This window comes from Anolis carolinensis, chromosome 1, assembly GCF_035594765.1.
Source record: "Anolis carolinensis isolate JA03-04 chromosome 1, rAnoCar3.1.pri, whole genome shotgun sequence".
Lineage (NCBI taxonomy): Eukaryota > Metazoa > Chordata > Lepidosauria > Squamata > Dactyloidae > Anolis > Anolis carolinensis.
This window is the reverse complement of record NC_085841.1, coordinates 21,968,005-21,985,759: the sequence shown is the minus strand read 5'-3', so window position 1 is coordinate 21,985,759 and position 17,755 is coordinate 21,968,005. Positions and strand designations below refer to the sequence as shown.

At 41.0% G+C, this 17,755-nt stretch overlaps 1 protein-coding gene across 7 annotated transcripts in view; it reads right to left on the bottom strand.

The window, feature by feature from the left end:
• Positions 1-17,029, bottom strand: part of klc4 (kinesin light chain 4) — a 69,540-nt gene extending 52,511 nt beyond the window's left edge. For 2 of the 7 annotated variants that reach the window (XM_062970964.1, XM_062970995.1), the window contains exon 1: positions 16,872-17,029. In XM_062970964.1, coding sequence (XP_062827034.1) covers positions 16,872-16,932 — 61 coding nt within the window. In that variant the 5' untranslated portion in view covers positions 16,933-17,029. Of the gene's footprint in view, positions 1-16,739 lie in introns of all 7 variants that reach the window. The other 5 variants (XM_062970987.1, XM_062970992.1, XM_062970956.1 and 2 more) reach the window with 4 other exon arrangements.
• Between the last annotated feature and the right edge of the window lie 726 nt (positions 17,030-17,755).

The following is a 17,755-nucleotide window of genomic DNA, read 5'->3' as shown; positions in this document are numbered from 1 at the left end:
TCTACCTAGCTGTATGCAGAGCTACATGTGCTCACATCAACGGATATTTAATGTTACAGACTATGGTTTGATGAGTACAAAGAGTACACAGAACTAATATAGCACTTTAAAGCTATACTTTATTTAAATTGTAGGTCTTCTCAACAAAACTGAATTATATTCTACTGTTTCTGTTCTGGCATTTCACACTATGAAGATCAAAGTCTACACTGGTAAGCAAAAAGCATTGGTATGGCTAAAGCTGGACCTGGGGCCTGAAGACTATGGAACAAATAAGGTCAGCATTAGGAGCTAGGCTGGCATTGGCATGCCAATGCCAATGTGGAATTTTTTCTTATTTAAAAGAAATGCATCTTAATAATAACTAGCCAATAATATGCAAATTATTTACAGATGTTAATTTCATTTTTTTTACTTTAACCAAGATTATATCAACCTTCTCTTGAACAAAAGGTGAACCAGTACATGCTTAGAATATGTTCTGAAATAAAATAAAGACTGACAAATAATATTGGGGTATACACTGTACCAACTGAAGGAGTATAAAATTATGGAACAGCAGATGTTGGGGCCAAGATCTGGGGAAAATCTAAAAATAATCTAAACATTCCCGTCTACTACTTGCAAAAACTATTCTTGTCATCTACCCAAAACATACAATTACAATAATAATTATATTTTAAAGCAATACCACTAAAAAGATTTTTGTTGTTAATTACAAGTCAACTTTGACTTCTGGTGACATCAAGAATGAGAGACCTCAAGCCATCAAATCAATAGCAGCCGCCTGTTAAAATACTTTTATTTAAAGACATTTAGTTCCCCAAAGCATATTGGAATAAAGTATTTGCTTACTGATGGAAAGAGAGAAAGTAAAGTGCCATCCCAGTCTCACCAGAAAAAGAATTCTAGTAGTTACCAAGATATGTTCCTCATCAAACATGCTTGTGAAGGTAGTGGGACTGGCAGAGGGGAGGGAATTCCAAAGTCTGGATGGCTACAAAGAAGTCCTGTGTCCATTTCTGGCCTTTGCATTTTAAGGAAATTGTTCACCTAAAGCAAGCCTGCATGCGGCCCAGGATGCCTATGAATAAGATTCAACAAAACATTGTACACTTAACTTTAAAAATTATGAGATTTTTTTTGTAACTCAATTACTCAATTTTTGAGCGTGAACTTTGTAGATGACAACGGAGCAGAATATAATAGGAATACGTTACGTCTACAAATATTGGATTATCGGTAATTCACATTATAATTTCAGTTTAGCCAGAAGACTTGCTCAGTGATTTTAAAAGACCCTCTGATTGGGGTGGCACATAATTAGGATTAGGGTTTTGGTGGGGTTTTTTTTTTTTTTTGCTTATCTGTGTGGAGCTGATATCATGAAAATTATTCATGAACCTTTTTTTGCTCATCAATTATTGTTAGCACATTTTATGTACTGCCAATTCTTCTTCTATTGTGGCCCAGCGAAGCCAAAGGTTATACACCATTGATCTAAAGCATAGCTAGAGCAGGGTAAATAGGGTAACCAAGACCAAAATTCTGTTAAAAGCTGGCAGAGCAAAGTTCTACCAATGTACTTATGCAGAGGTTTAGCAAATTAAACCAACCAGTTAGCCAGCCATACAAAGGGGTTTGCTGGGTACATAGCCAATCAATAGTCATTTAAGTAGGAGACCATGTGGACACCACTAGCAGGCAGCTCATCCACAGTCTGGGGAAAACACTACATAAAGAGAAATGGAATACTTCCCTGCACAATGCTGGGAAAAGCAATTTTTTGAATGTAGTTTTCTACTAATGAAAAGTCCAAGAAGGATTCTGTCCTGAGTCTACTCAGGAACAATTTAATAAAACTAGGTATGCTTAGGCTAGAGAAAAGAATGTTATGGGGAGACATGATAGTAATATTCAGATACAAAGGCTGCCCCATACAAGCACATTTGTTGGCTGCTGTTCAGGTTAGAATGAATGGCAGAAACATAGCGGAATTAGATTTTTGGTTAAACATTTTATTGGGGGGGGGGGCAATTACTGAAGTAAGATCTGTTGATCAGTTCAGCTGATGACCTTGGGACAAGTGATGGGCTTTTCTTGACAAAATGTATTTTTGTATGATCATCCATCAGGAAAGCTGCAATGTTAAATATTGTCTTCAGTAGGAGGTAGAAAAGAGATGATCTCCAAGTTTCCTGTCAGCTCTTTTAAAAAAAAAATCTGTATAAGGAAAACCAGCAATATGAATTCAAAACAGTGAGTGTGTGCATGTGTTCAGACTCACCCTGCAAAATCCCCAGCAATACAAAAGGATAATTTGTTGTTAGTGTCTGGATTACATATGTTCTTTGCATCAGTATCCGAGCTGACAGTGCAAATCTCATTGCCGAATGGCAGCTAATATCCTTCCATTTCATATAGAACAGCACTTGCACTATTTTTTGCACTTTACCACCTCTTCTTAGCATTTGTACTATTACAAGGCAGACACTGAGATGCTATCAGCATTAAATAAACTGATGTCAGGTTATATCAATGAAAACATGACAAGCATTGCATTGCCTGCTAAGCAGTTCACACATCTGACTTGTGGGGAAAAAATGACTTTCATTTTTGAGAGATAAATTTTCATTCAGTAAACACAAAACCAAGAAAAAAAATATAAGTGGAGGTGAGATAAAAGCAAGAAGACTTCTGGGGATCACTGTATGATCATAGAATCATAGAATCATAGAATAGTAGAGTTGGAAGAGACCACATGGGCCATCTAGTCCAACCCCCTGCTAAGAAGCAGGAAATCGCATTCAAAGCACCCCCGACAGATGGCCATCCAGCCTCTGCTTAAAAGCCTCCAAGGAAGGAGCGTCCACCACGGCCCCGGGGAGAGAGTTCCACTGTCGAACAGCTCTCACAGTGAGGAAGTTCTTCCTGATGTTCAAGTGGAATCTCCTTTCCTGTAGTTTGAAGCCATTGTTCCGTGTCCTAGTCTGCAGGGCAGCAGAAAACAAGCTTGCTCCCTCTTCCCTATGACTTCCCTTCACGTATTTGTACATGGCTATCATGTCTCCTCTCAGCCTTCTCTTCTTCAGGCTAAACATGCCCAGCTCTTTAAGCCGCTCCTCATAGGGCTTGTTCTCCAGACCCTTAATCATTTTAGTCGCCCTCCTCTGGACGCTTTCCAGCTTGTCAACATCTCCCTTCAACTGTGGTGCCCAAAATTGGACACAGTATTCCAGGTGTGGTCTGACCAAGGCAGAATAGAGGGGGAGCATAACTTCCCTGGATCTAGACGCTATTCCCCTATTGATGCAGGCCAGAATCCCATTGGCTTTTTTAGCAGCCGCATCACATTGTTGGCTCATGTTTAACTTGTTGTCCACGAGGACTCCAAGGTCTTTTTCGCACACACTGCTGTCAAGCCAGGCGTCCCCCATTCTGTATCTTTGATTTCCATTTTTTCTGCCGAAGTGAAGTATCTTGCATTTGTCCCTGTTGAACTTCATTTTGTTAGTTTTGGCCCATCTCTCTAGTCTGTCAAGATCGTTTTGAATTCTGCTCCTGTCTTCTGGAGTGTTAGCTATCCCTCTCAGTTTTGTGTCGTCTGCAAACTTGATGATCGTACCTTCTAACCCTTCGTCTAAGTCGTTAATAAAGATGTTGAACAGAACCGGGCCCAGGACGGAGCCCTGCGGCACTCCACTTATCACTTCTTTCCATGATGAAGACGACGCATTGGTGAGCACCCTTTGGGTTCGTTCGCTTATCCAATTACAGATCCACCTAACCGTAGTTTTGTCTAGCCCACATTTTACTAGTTTGTTTGCCAGAAGGTCATGGGGGACTTTGTCGAAGGCCTTACTGAAATCCAGGTACGCTACATCCACAGCATTCCCTGAATCGACCCAACTCGTAACTCTATCGAAAAAAGAGATCAGATTAGTCTGGCATGACTTGTTTTTGGTAAATCCGTGTTGACTATTAGCAATGACCGCATTTGTTTCTAAGTGTTCGCAGGCCACTTCCTTAATGATCTTTTCCAGAATTTTGCCTGGTATTGATGTGAGGCTGACCGGACGGTAATTGTTTGGGTCGTTCTTTTTTCCCTTCTTGAAGATAGGGACCACATTCGCCCTCCTCCAATCTGCTGGGACTTCTCCCGTTCTCCAAGAACTCTCGAAGATAATTGCCAGTGGTTCTGAAATAACTTCCGCTAGTTCCTTCAGTACTCTTGGGTGTAGCTGATCTGGCCCTAGGGACTTGAATTCGTTTAGAGAGGCCAGGTGTTCCTGGACAACGTGTCTCCCTATTTGGGGTTGGATTTCCCCCAATCCTTCGTCCATTCCGTGATGTTTGATTCACAGCAGTCTACAGCAATTTGAGATAGCGAACAATTACACAAAGCAGAAGCAGCTTTTTTATCTGCACTGAGGACACTACCCACTGTGACTTGTCCCACTTTAGTCATCTGCTTCTCCTGCTAACTAGTAATGAACTTAGTAGTCTACAACAATGTGGAACATTTGAGACCTATTGAACAAATCTGAAAGACAGACAGGGGAAAGAAAAATGGAGGTACAGTCAAAAATATAGGGAAAACACACTTGAAGAGCAGCACCTAATTAACAGCTGCCGGTGAGGCAGAAGTACACGGTTTCACCATTAACTAACAAAAAAGTGGAAGCAGGTATCTTAGTAGAAGCCATCTCCTGAAGGTGAAAGCAGCATGCAGCACTATGCTGCCAGCAGTGCCTTGTAGTAAGGGCACAGGCTAATTCTCTCTTTCGTTAAGACACCAAGAGTGATTACAGGCCCCATTGAAAGAGTCACCACCTTCATAGTTGCCAGGTTTTACAGACAGTGATACAGTCAGCCATACATGTACACAATTTCTGCATGCACCGATTTAACCAATCACAGCATGACAATATTCAGAAAAAAAATTCAAAAAGGAAACCTTGATTTTGACATATGCCAAGTACTATGCTGGTGTAGCCTCTTACCATATCAAAGATCTTAATGCTCTCTCCAGCACTTGTTTTAATTGTTTTACCATTTTATTATGATATTGTACAAAAAGGAATTTGAGCATCTATGGATTTTGGTATCCATAGGGGTCCTGGAACCAAATGCCAGAGGACATTGAAGGCTATTATATATAGCATTCTCAGTTGCTCAGATTTGACGTGCACACCTGAGGTAGCCTGTATAAAATTCACCTTGGAAAAGGCAGAATTAGAGACCTTGTAGGAGCAGGAACTCTGACAACAGTGCATTTTATTCTGAATTCAATATAGAGGCCTGTCTCATATGTCACCCCAATCCCTTGGGTACAGCAGAGACCACATAGCATGGGAACCAGCTGCACTCACAACAGACAACCACTTGCATCCTTTGGCATACAATTTCTGGACCTTTTGCTGCATATTCAATGCTCAATTTGTTGTAAGTGTTGCTGCCGTATGTTTCCCCAGACTGACTGGATGGGGGGGGGGGGGGGGAAATGAAAAACAAGTTTTTACCTCAAAGCAAAAATACATTCAACATAGACCATTTTCAATAATTTGTCAGCCTTGCCTTTCTTCCTGAGGCATATCATAGGAAACAATCTGCTTAAGAAAAGACAGATGAGAGAATAGATAATCTGCTTATTCCCAATACAGGCTGAGTATTCCCTTACTCAAAATGCTTAGATGTTTTGTGTTTTGGATTTGCATATATGGACAGAATGAGATATCTTGGAAATGTGACATAAGTTTAAATACAACATTCATTTATGAGATATATATATATATATACACACACACACACACACACACACACACACCTTATACATATAGTCTGAAGATAACTTTATACAAAACTTTAAAGAATTTTGTGCACGAAACAAAGTTTGTGTACCTTGAACCACCAGAAAGTAAAAGTGTCACTATCTATATGGACAGTTTTGGAACACTTCAGATATCAGATTTCCAGATAAAGGATACTCAACCTATATTGAGAAGGTTTACTTTATCATTTAAGTAAAATAAAAACCTTCTCTGTGAAGATGAAATATTTTTCCAAAATTATTCTACATTTTCATGTGGTAACTTTCTGAAGACTTGAGGAAACATCATTTTCTCTATCTCTCTCTATCCCTTCTTACTCCACCTCCCAACCAAATACACTAATTTACTATTGTAGAATTACTTCTTATTCAGGCCCCTTTTGCACTTTCCATAGCAACTGTGCAAACCAACTCAGAAGGTCAGCCTGACTGCTTTGTGCTTGTGCAATGATTTAAGAAGAGGACTGGAGGTTGGCTCCTATAATGAAGCTGCCACTATATATTAAAACACTTTTTTTCACATTAGAAGTTGTACTCCACCTAAATGTTGTGGGAAGGCTTCACTCTTATAAAGAGATTTACTTTTAGAAGATAAAAAGGTGGGAGAAATCTAGCTACAAATTTAGGATCTACTGATCTATTTCAGCATGGGCTTTTTTAAGGATTTCAATCTACTCTTTCAGGAGCACTTATGGAGTATTAAACTCACAAGTATTTAACCAGCCACTTTGATAAAGTTGAGTATAAATAAATAAATAAATAACCAGAATTGTGGAAGGGGTGGGTGTAAAAGGATTACAGAATAAATTGTGATGCTGACCAGAAATGTGCAGTGTTACATAAGATGATACAAGTCAGTCTAGGAACTGGTATAATAGGGCCCTTGCAGACAGGCTGAAAAATGTGAGATCTGTCACGCTGGTACCTGAGGCCTCCAAATGACGCCTCAAGTAAATTAATTAGACATCTGGAAAGACCCAGATCTTAGGTAAGATTTGGGTCTTATCAGCTGTGGGCCCTGTGTGGACTGGACACAGGGACCATGTTACATGATCCCTGGGCCCAATCCACATAGTCATCTCAGTTTTTCAGGCTTCATGAGCCCAGAAAAATAAGAGGGCATCCACCACTCTCCCAAAACAAGTGTGAAACCTAAAAAAAAACTAAAAAAAAACTTACCAGGCTGCCATTACAGTGCCATAACAGTGAAGTTTTGCTCCTGCCCTCCCCGGCCTCCTGGCATGTCATTTCTATGTGGCAGGAGGATGGAAGGATCACTGCAATGGCAGTCTGGTAAGTTTTTAAAAAAAGTTTTCAGGCTTGTTTTGAGAGGCTTTGTAATGGCTGGATAACACCCTGGAAGCTACAGAGATGGCATCTAGACACCCAAGAAAGCCCATGTTTTTTTGGGGTGGTGGTGGATTTAAACCCGCCGTAGCGAGTTTTTAAAACCCCCTTAAGTGTGGGTTTAACTCCTGTCTGGAGGCGCTCTTAGTTATAAGGTATGAAAGCAATACAAACTGCTTAATGTTGTTGCGTGCCTTCAAGTCACTTATGCTGACTCTAAGACAAACCTATTAAGTGTTTTTCTCGGTAAGATTTGTTCAAGGGGAAAAGGGTTTGCCTTCCTCTGAATCTGAAGCAGTGTGACTTGCCCAAGATCATCCAGCAGGCTTCCATGGTTAAGAAGGGATTTCAATCCTGCTCTCCAGAGTTGAAATCCCTCAATGTTCAAACCACGATACCTTGCTGAAAATCTACATAGACAAAAGTCTATTTCCTCGAAGTATCAAAATTTTCTGAGGAGGATTCATCTCGTACAAATGCAACATAAACTCATATTAAGATATGCTAAGAAATTATGGTATCTGCTCATACTTCTGCTAATGGATACAATAATAATACTAATAATAATAACAACCCTTTGGGGAGGATTGAACCATGATTCTGGGAATTGTAGTTCACCCACTCCAAACTGAGAATATCTAACATTCAAAGACAAATAATGCCTTTATCAAATAACCCGGCCATCGTCGGGTTCCCAAGCTAGTTTTCTAATAATTTACTAAGGATAAGACTGAGGGGAAATCTTTACTAATGTACTGTCTCAGCCATTGGAAAGAGCTGTATGATTGTGCCACTTCAGAAAGCCAGTTTTATAATTCATTTTTTTAAAAATGGGAATGAAGTTCAGAGATTAGCTCCAACCAGAGAAGAGCCACTGGATATGAAATCAATGCTTAAATAAGGCTCGTTGATTCAATGATTTTAATCTAGCTGAAAGTAGAAACTGGATTTATGGTTAGAAATGTAAAGAAGCTGCTATCATCAATAATAAACATAGAATCATAGAGTTGGAAGAGACCACAAGGGCCATCCAGTACAAGTTTCTTATACACGCTGGTACAAGTTTCTGCATTTTCTGAAACTAGTAACCATCATCTTGGATCCTATCCCAGCTTGGATATTTGCATGACTGTAAGTCACACTGGACCCAGCAAGTAAGTTACTTTTGCTGTATTTTCTGGTGTATAAGACTAATTTTTACCCCAGGAAAATCTTCTCAAAAGTCAGGGGTCATCTTATATGCTGGGTGACATCTTATAGGGCGAGTGTTGAAATTTCCGAGCTGGACTGGAGAATCTGTGATCGCTGCATATGGAGGGGAGAGCTCAAAAACGACTGTAGTTGCATCCCTGCCAAATGTGGCGACCATATGAAAGCAGCAAGGGCAGCTCTGTACAAGTACGGAAGAAGAAAATCCACTCACCAGGATTTGTGGAAAGAAGTGACTTAATGTGGTCCCGATTACGAGATGAGGGGGTGCCTCACTGGGAAGGTGGAAGTGAAGGGCGGGGCAAGCTGCAGGCATCCGGGATGCCTGAGGTATGGAAACAAGAGATAGAACGGCACTGTGTCCAGAAAAACATGCCTCTTTCACCTGTCTGGCCCGCCCTTGTATCCTATTACTGTACCTCCTTCTCTGCCTCTCAGATCTTGCTCCTGAGGACTGCAGTGAAGCGGTGCAGGCGGGCATGTGCGAGATCTGAGAGAGAAAGAGGTAAAGGAATAGGATACAAGGGTGGGCCAGACAGGTGAAAGAGGCATGTTTGCACTATTGCTCTCATAGTCTTTTTATCTGGTGTGCGTTGGAAGAGGGGTATACGGCGAGTATATCCCAAACTCTATAACTGGAAAAGTTGAAGGTCATCTTATACGCCGGAAAATACGATACTTTTATATGCAACATTATTTTGCTACCTAGAAAGCTTAAAGATAATAGTTCTAATAATAATAATAATAATAATAATAATAATAATAAACTTTATTTATATACCGCCCTATCTCCCGGATGGGACTCAGGGCGGTTTACAGTCATAAAAGCAACATAAACATTACACAACAACATAATACACATTATTAAACAAAATAAAATACAATTATAACAATAAATCACACTTACGTGTGATTTACATGTGTTCTACAAAACAATGTACTGTTGTTCGATGCATCTGTACTAATTTTGAACTGTATAAATACAAACTCCCCAACTTTCCTCTGAAGTAAACCCTATCAAATCCATGGGAAGATATACCAAGTAATTATTTATCAAGTTTAAGCTTAAGAATCATAGTTTCTCTTGGGTCACAATGAATGGCTGAACTTTAGATTCAGAGCCACAAATCTGCATTCTCAGCACTTTGAAAGATGATGTTTTCACATTTGGCACTCAACCGTTTACACTGTAATCCTTTTAAATTACATGCTATTGTTCTGGGTATGTGTTCGAGACGATTTAGCCATGGATAAACTCAATATTTAGCCCTACTGTGGTTTGCTACTATGGAAAGATTAGGAGCCAGACAAATTAATTGCTTCTAATTATGACAAAACAATCACTTTAGGAAAGAGATTTCTATGAAATTAGAAAGAAGGGATTTAGAAAAGGACAACTTGTTTCTGAAGAATGCAGAGCACCACAAACAAATACAGGCAGTCCTCAAGTTACAAACATTCAACTTACAAACAACCCATAGTTAAGAATGGGGGTGAGACAACAGGAAGTGAGGGAAATTCACTCCTGTAAGAGCTATCATGGGGAAAAGGGGTCTCTACTGAAGCTTTATCGAAAATTCTTGTTTCTGTAACAAGCCAATTTTTTCAAAACCCAATTATCACAGGAACAGAAAGTGAGGGGAGATCTTTTGAACAGGAACACAGACAACAAAAGAAACACCACAGGGGTGTTAACAATTCCTTATGCTACCCAAAGCCTGTGTGTGCATATGTGTGCGTGCACACACACATTATATTACACTTAGGAATATACCTGTTCCAACTTATATAGAAATTCAACTTAAGAACAAACCTACAGAACCTGTCTTGTTCATAACTTGGGGAATCACAGAATCAGAGTTGGAAGAGATCACATGGGTCATCTAATCCAACCCATTGCCATGCAGGAAAAACACAATCAAAGTACCCCTGACAGATGGCCATCCAGCCTCTGTTTAAAAGCTTCCAAAAATGGAGCTCCCATCACACTCCAAGGGAGAGAGTTCCACTGATGACCAGCTCTTACAGAGTCAGGGAACTCTTCCTAATGTTGAGGTTTAATCTCCTCTCCTGTTATTTGAACACATTGCTCCAAGTCCTAGTTTCCAGGGCAGCAGAAAACAATCCTGCTCCCTCTTCCTTATGACACCCTTTCACATATTGATACATGGCTATCATGTTGGGCTTTAGCACAACAGGTTAATCATCAAGTTGCAATTAATTTTGCTATGACAGTTCGAAGCCGGGGTCAAGGTGAGCTCCTGACATTTAGTCCAGCTTCTGCCTACCTAGCAGTTTGAAAACAAATGTGAGTAGATAAATAGGAACCGCTTTAAAGCGGGGAGGTGTTTAGGCTCTGTGTTTAGATCAAAAAAAGGAGGAAGTTTATGAACGAAGAAAGCTCTCCGGCTGGGAGATGGAGCGATAAAACTCTCCAGTGGCTGGAACCGAACACAGCTTCCAAAGATTTATTTATTTATTTATTATTTACAACATTTATACCCCGCCCTTCTCACCCGAGGGGACTCAGGGCGGCTTACAAAAATTGGCAAAATTTAATGCCCAAAATGCAATCATAAAAACAAAACAATATAAACAGATCTATTAATAACATTGTTAAAACACATTATAAAAACCTTAAAAATGTATATATAATTAATTCCATTCGTCCGAGATCCTCATGCTTCATCCTTAAATCAGGCCATGTCAACTCTGTCATTTACTCATCAAAAGCTTGGGCACATAACCATGTTTTCACGGCCTTCTGAATCCCAGCAGGGTAGGAGCCTGTTGGATATTTCCAGGGAGGGCGTTCCACAGCCGGGGAGCCACCACCGAAAAGGCCCTGTCCCTCGTTCCCACCAGCCGCGCCTGTGAGGCAGGTGGGACCGAGAGCAGGGCCTCTCCAGATGATCTTAGTGATCTTACTGGTTCATAGGAGGAGATACGTTCATACAAGTAGATTGGCCCAGAACCGTTTAGGGCTTTATAGGTCAAGACCAGCACTTTGAATTGGGCTCGGTAGCATATTGGCAGCCAGTGAAGCTGGCTTAGCAGGGGGCTTGTGCACTCCCTGTAAGCTGCCCTGGTTATTAATCTGGCTGCCGCCCATTGTACTAGTTGGAGCTTCCGGGCTGTCTTCAAAGGCAACCCCACGTAGAGCGCATTGCAGTAGTCCAAACGAGATGTAACCAGAGCGTGGACCACCGTGGCCAAGTCAGACCTCCCAAGGAATGGGTGCAGCTGGCGCACAAGTCTGAGTTGTGCGAATGCTCCCCTGGCCACCGCCGAGACCTGAGGCTCCAGGCTCAGCGATGAGTCCAGGAGAACCCCCAGACTGCGAACCTGTGTCTTCAGGGGTGAAAGATGCTGAAAGATGTGAAAGCCTATATATATCTCTATCTGTTGTCTGTCTTTTCATTGCTATAATCGGCATTGAATGTTTGCTGTATATGTGTTCTGGGATCTGCCCTGAGTCCCCTTCGGGGTGAGAAGGGCAGAATATAACTACTGTAAATAAATAATAATGTCTCCTCTTAACCGTCTTTTCTGCAGGCTAAACATACCCAGCTCTTTGAGATGCTCCTCAAAGGGCATGGCCTCCAGACCTTTGATCATCTTAGTTGCCCTCCATTGGACTCCTTCTAGCTTGTCAATATCTCTTTTGAACTGTGGTGCCCAGAACTAGACAGTATTCTCGGTGAGGTCTAACCAAAGCCAAATAGAGAGGCACCATTACTTCCCTTGATGAAACACCATACTCCTTTTCATACAGCCCAAAATCCCATTGGTTTTTTTAGCTGCTGCATCACACTGTTGGGTCATGTTCAACTTGTTGTCCACAAAGACTCCATGATCTTTTTCACGTGGACTGTTGTCGAGCCAGGCATCACTGTCTGTACCTCCAAAAAGGGGATTGCCTTTACTTCCCAAAAGATGACATTTTGACCTGGGGTTGATCACCGATTAATTTTGCTTTTACTGTAAATATCTGATTCATCAGGGAAAAGGTTTTGCTTACAGATTTCCTTTAACAGCTAAAAGATGAGGAGGGTGCGATGGTTACAAGTGTGTTCTTTGTTTTAGGTTGGATTTTAGATGTGATCCTATATCTGATGAAGTTGAAGGCAACTGTCCAGTTGATTACTATACAATTAAATCACCGTGAAAACATCACATTGTCCAAAAAAGTTTAACCCAACAATACTTTCAACACATGGAAATATAAAACAATACAATATCCAAAGATATGGTGAATCTATACCTGGACTAGAAGTTCTGAATTGTTAAAGTGCTTTTCATTCTCTTGCATATGAGCAAAGTGTTTTATATGTACAAATTCGACAAAACATTCCTCCCTCCCCTTTTCCCAGGCTGCCACTCTGGAGTTCCAGAAAAACTCTCTCCAAAGCCAGTTTGGATATGTCTGATATTAGTCTCTTCGGAACCTCTGATCATGTCAGTTTTTCTGTCTGTAGAAACCCGTAATATATCAAAGTGCTGTGATGGAACTAATCTTCCCAGCCTAGATTTGGAGTGTTTCTTGTGTCAACAAATCATCTCTCATCATTTAGAATGACAGAGCTGGAAAGAGTCACAAGGACCATCTAGTGCACCCTCTCCCATGCAGGAAAACACAATTTGAACATCCCTGAAAGCTGTCTATCCAAACTATGTTTAAAGGTCTCCAAAGAAATAGGGTTCACCTTTCCCAAGTAGTCTATTTCACTGCTAAAGCAGTTCTTATAGTAAATAAGTTATTTCTAACATTTAGTTGGAATCTCTTCTCTTGGAAAGAAAGAAAGACCAGTTCAAATATAGTAACAATGAGTATTTCTTTGACATGCAATTTGAATCTGTATAAGGTTTTAGGAATCTAACTCTAAAAAGGATTGTAGCAGGACCTCGGTCTCTAGAAAAAAGGAGTGCCCTTGATGTCAAAGAATCCATTAAATTCTCCTTTGCAAGGCAGCACATCCCACAGCCACATGGCGTGATAGCATCATAATTATAAATAGCAGCGACAGTGCCACATACACAGGAGACTTTGCAACCTAGCACATGCTTGCCAACTCCACCCATAGTTTGCTAAAGCTAATTTCAGAGATCAAATCTTCCTTAAATATCCAAATAATATTGGAGTAAACTCCAGCAGTGACTTCTAGGTATGATTTTATAAAGAGTCTTGGACAATCCTGAACTCTTTATAAAATGACATTAGAATTGGAAGCAGTAGCAGAGTTGCAGACAGTTGCATCAGAATTTTTTTATCACATTCCAGTTCAGAAAAAATATGCCAGATGTATTAAAGAGTTCTCTGGCATCAAAATAAGGAATCTGACAAAGGAAGCATATATGAGTATTAATACTCCTTGGCTTTGAAATTCTTAAAACAAGGCTTCTTGCAGCAGATTATCTCAAACCAAGAACCCTAAACCCACCCTCATTATACATTAGGAAGACAGCAGCTCATAATCTGAATATGTTAATCATAGTAAAGCTCCTGAAGTCAGGGGGACTTGATCCAGCAAAAAAACACATATAGGATTTCATTCAAGGCAGACCACAAGTTAATTGGCCCAATTTTGAAGAAGAGAAAACATATCAAAGAATAACAGGACATGAAAGCAGCCTTGTAAGGCATCACAGTTGTCTTCTCTTTGCCAAAGCAATGTTGGCACTTGCCCTAGAGAAGGTATTGAACCCCTTGTCCCAGCCAGAAACTAGGTCACAATAAAAAGGCAACAATTCTGAAACCAAACACTGTGAAAAAAAACCCATTAATGCCAGTAAAGGAGTGGCAAAAATCCTGGGCACCAGTCCTTTTACAGGTTGAGTATCCACTTTCCAGAAGTCTGAAATACTTCAAAATCTGAAATTATTTGCGACAGTGGCTTAGACAGAAATGCTGCTGCTTTTTTAAAGTTCATTATACATAGATTCTGTTTAATACACACAATTGTTAAAAATATTGTGCATAAACATCTTCAGCCTGACAAATATTTTCAGTTGAGTCCCATTTCGAAGATATCTCATTTGCATATTCATTTATAGTCAACCTATATTAGCCTGGAGCATTAACTTTCATTGTGCCTTCAGAGCAAAGTTAATGCCGCAGGCCAATATAGGTTGACTATTCTTTCGCCAAAGCCCTCCATAAGCTACTGAGTCATGGATGAGAACCTGACCACAGCAATTTGTGGTTAGGAAGAAAACCTGACACAAGATGTGACTTCAGAGCTAAGTTTGAACCCAGGGCCCTTCTACACAGCCATATCACCAAGAAAAACAAGCCAGAAAATCCCACAATATCTGCTTTGAACTGGGTTATCTGAGCCAACACTGCCATATATTCCAGTTCAAAGCAGAAAATGTTGTATTTTATTCAGCTGTGTGGAAGGGGTCCCAGTTTCTTTAGCCCTGGCACCTATCTTCACCAACATCCTCAACTTCTTTATTATATTGATTTGTACCTTGTTTTTTTCTCCCAAGAGCCGGACCCAAACCAGCTCACAGCCTTAAAAAAACTATACAATTTAACCAATTCTCCAATATATATACATTTAAAACAGAATTAAATATTACAGCCATTAAAATGAGGAAAATATTAATGATGTGGTTTTTAACTTTGAATATGTCTTGATGGATTTTAACTGTGAATTTTTTAGTGCTGTTTGTGTTTTAGTGTTTGTATATTTTAAATTGTGTACTCATGCTTTTATGAATCCCCTTTGGGGAGATAAAGCAAAGTACAAATAAATATAAAAATGATAATTAAAATCAATTCCTGTCAGCGCACTCAGCACCATGCACGGATCATCCCATATGGAAATAACACGATATTAAAAGACTTCCCATAAGAGCATTAAATATAACATCAACATCTCTGTAGTTCCCCACCCCCGCCTCTGGAAAGCTCTTTCGAAGGAAATTAGAATTGCCCCCTCACTGTTCTCTTTCAGAAAGCTAGTAAAAACTCACCTATGCTCCCACATATATGAAGAAACTAACGTTTAAAAATCTGGCTTGTAAAACAAAGACTGCTTTACCAGATATGGCTTTTAATTCTGGGTGTGGCTTTTAACTTTAGACATGGTTTTTAACCTTGTTTTATCATTTTAATGTTATGTGTGTAATGGTGTTTTATTGACTTTTTATGATGATTTATTTTATGATTGCTTATAATGTCTATTTTCTTTGTTTATTATTTCATGTTGTTAGCCCCCCTGAGTCCCCACGGGGAGCTGGGATAGGATACAAACAAAGTTTTGATTTACTTATTTATTATTATTTTCATTTGTGTCGGTGCTTTTCTCCCAGAAATGGGACCCACTTTGAAACTGCATTATATGGCAGTGTAGATGGAGCCCCAAAGTGGCTCACAGCCTTAATAAATACACAATTTAAAACCCCCCACAAAACATCAATATTAAAATAATAGAATTAACTATTACAAACGTTAAAACAAGTACAAAAATATTAAAATTCATGTCAGCACCAAGGAATGGCCAACGACAGATGGAAATGATGGAATATTTAAAAGGCCTTCCGGGGAGGCCCTTCTCTCACTTCCACCCTCCTCACAACTGCATTTGGTGGGGACGAGAGAGAGAGCCGTGGTTCCCCGACTCTGGAACTCCCTCTCCAGTGAGATTAGGTTGGCTCCCTCTCTACCTTCCTTCAGGAAACAACTGAAGACATGGATGTTCTGGCAGGCCTTTGGAGATACAGTCATTAATTAATCAGCCCCAGAGGGTTTTAAATAATCTATCCTGTATTTATTACGATTTTACCACATATGTGTTTTAAATGTATTTTTTTATCCTGTATCTTTGTTTTAATTGATATATTGTATTACTGTTTTATCTTTTTATAGTGTGATTTGTATTATGTTGCCTATATTTTGTCCTATGTTGTTTGGGCCTCTGCCCCATGTAAGCCGCCCGAGTCCCCGCGGGGAGATGGTGGTGGGGTATAAAGTTTTATTATTATTATTATTATTATAAGAGCATTCAATGCAGCGTCGAATATCAAACACAGCAGCACTGATTCTCAGCCTCCACGCAGTAAAATGACAACAGTACCCCCGAGCATACGAAGAGTGACACCGAGGAAGCAGGGCCTGGGAATGGGCTATCCCAGGCATGGGCATACTTGGGCCCTACCAGGTGGTTTGGACTTCGACTCCCACCATTCCTAACAGCCTCAGGCCCCTTCCTTTTCCCCCTCAGCCACTTTAGCGGCAAAGTTGGCCCATGCCTGGGACAGCTCATTCCCAGGCCTTGCTTCCTCAGTTTGCCTCCCTTTAATAACGGTCCCCCATCCCTCTTATCTACAGTATGAAGAGGCCTACCTATTTGCCAGGACCACCCTGACAGTAGCTACGCCCTGTTGTCAAGGCAACCAGGCCCTTCCTGGGCTGAGAGAAGGCGACGGAGGCCGGCCTCTCTCTGAAGGGAGAAAAGGAGAGAAAACACGTACCCACCGCTTCGCCTTGTTTCCTTCAGAAAGAGCCAGCTCGCGGGAATGGATGAGAGGACACGCATGCGCCCTCGGCGCTACCACTCTCTCCTCCCGGCCCTTCCCCAGCGAAGAGAAAAACAAATGTCATCGAAGCCCCGCCCACATCACGCCGCAGCCGCTTTAAATCCAACATGGCGGCCGCGCCCTGATTGGACGAATCCCAGAATGCATCTGAGCCAGCCTGGCAAAAAGAGGGCGGGGCTCTTTAGTCAGGTGGCAGGTTCCCTTAAGGACATCCTTAAGGATGTATCTACATTGTAATGTAATGATACTAAAGTATATAATATTAATGTCATAATATAATTTATTGTATATTATATATACTACACGTTATGATATAGTACAATATTTTGTATAATACGAATAGTATAATAGTATAGTTGTGTATTATACTGTGGTATGTGGTATAATAATATAGTACACTAGCTGTGCCCGGCCACGCGTTGCTGTGGTGAAGTATGGTGGTATGGGAAATAAAGTATTGAGGAACTGGTGGTAGTTAAGGTAAAGGGTAAAGGTTTTCCCCTGACATTAAGTCCAGTCGTGACTGAATCTGGGGGTTGGGGCCAGGGCCGGCCGGAGATATTTTTAAATGTTAAGCGGGGGTGCTAAAAAGCACCCCCGCCACCGGCCCCTCCTCCCACGCCCTGGCCCCGCCCAGCATGCCCTGGCCCCGCCTCCCACGCTGCGTGGGAGGCGGGGCCAGGGCGAATAGTGCTGGGGGCGGGGCCAGAGTTGGCCCCGCCCCCCGTCCAGCGTGCCCTGGCCGCGACCAGGAAGTAAGGCCCAAATGGCCTATCTGTGCTGTGCGTATGCGCACAGCACAGATAGGCCATTTGGCCCTTA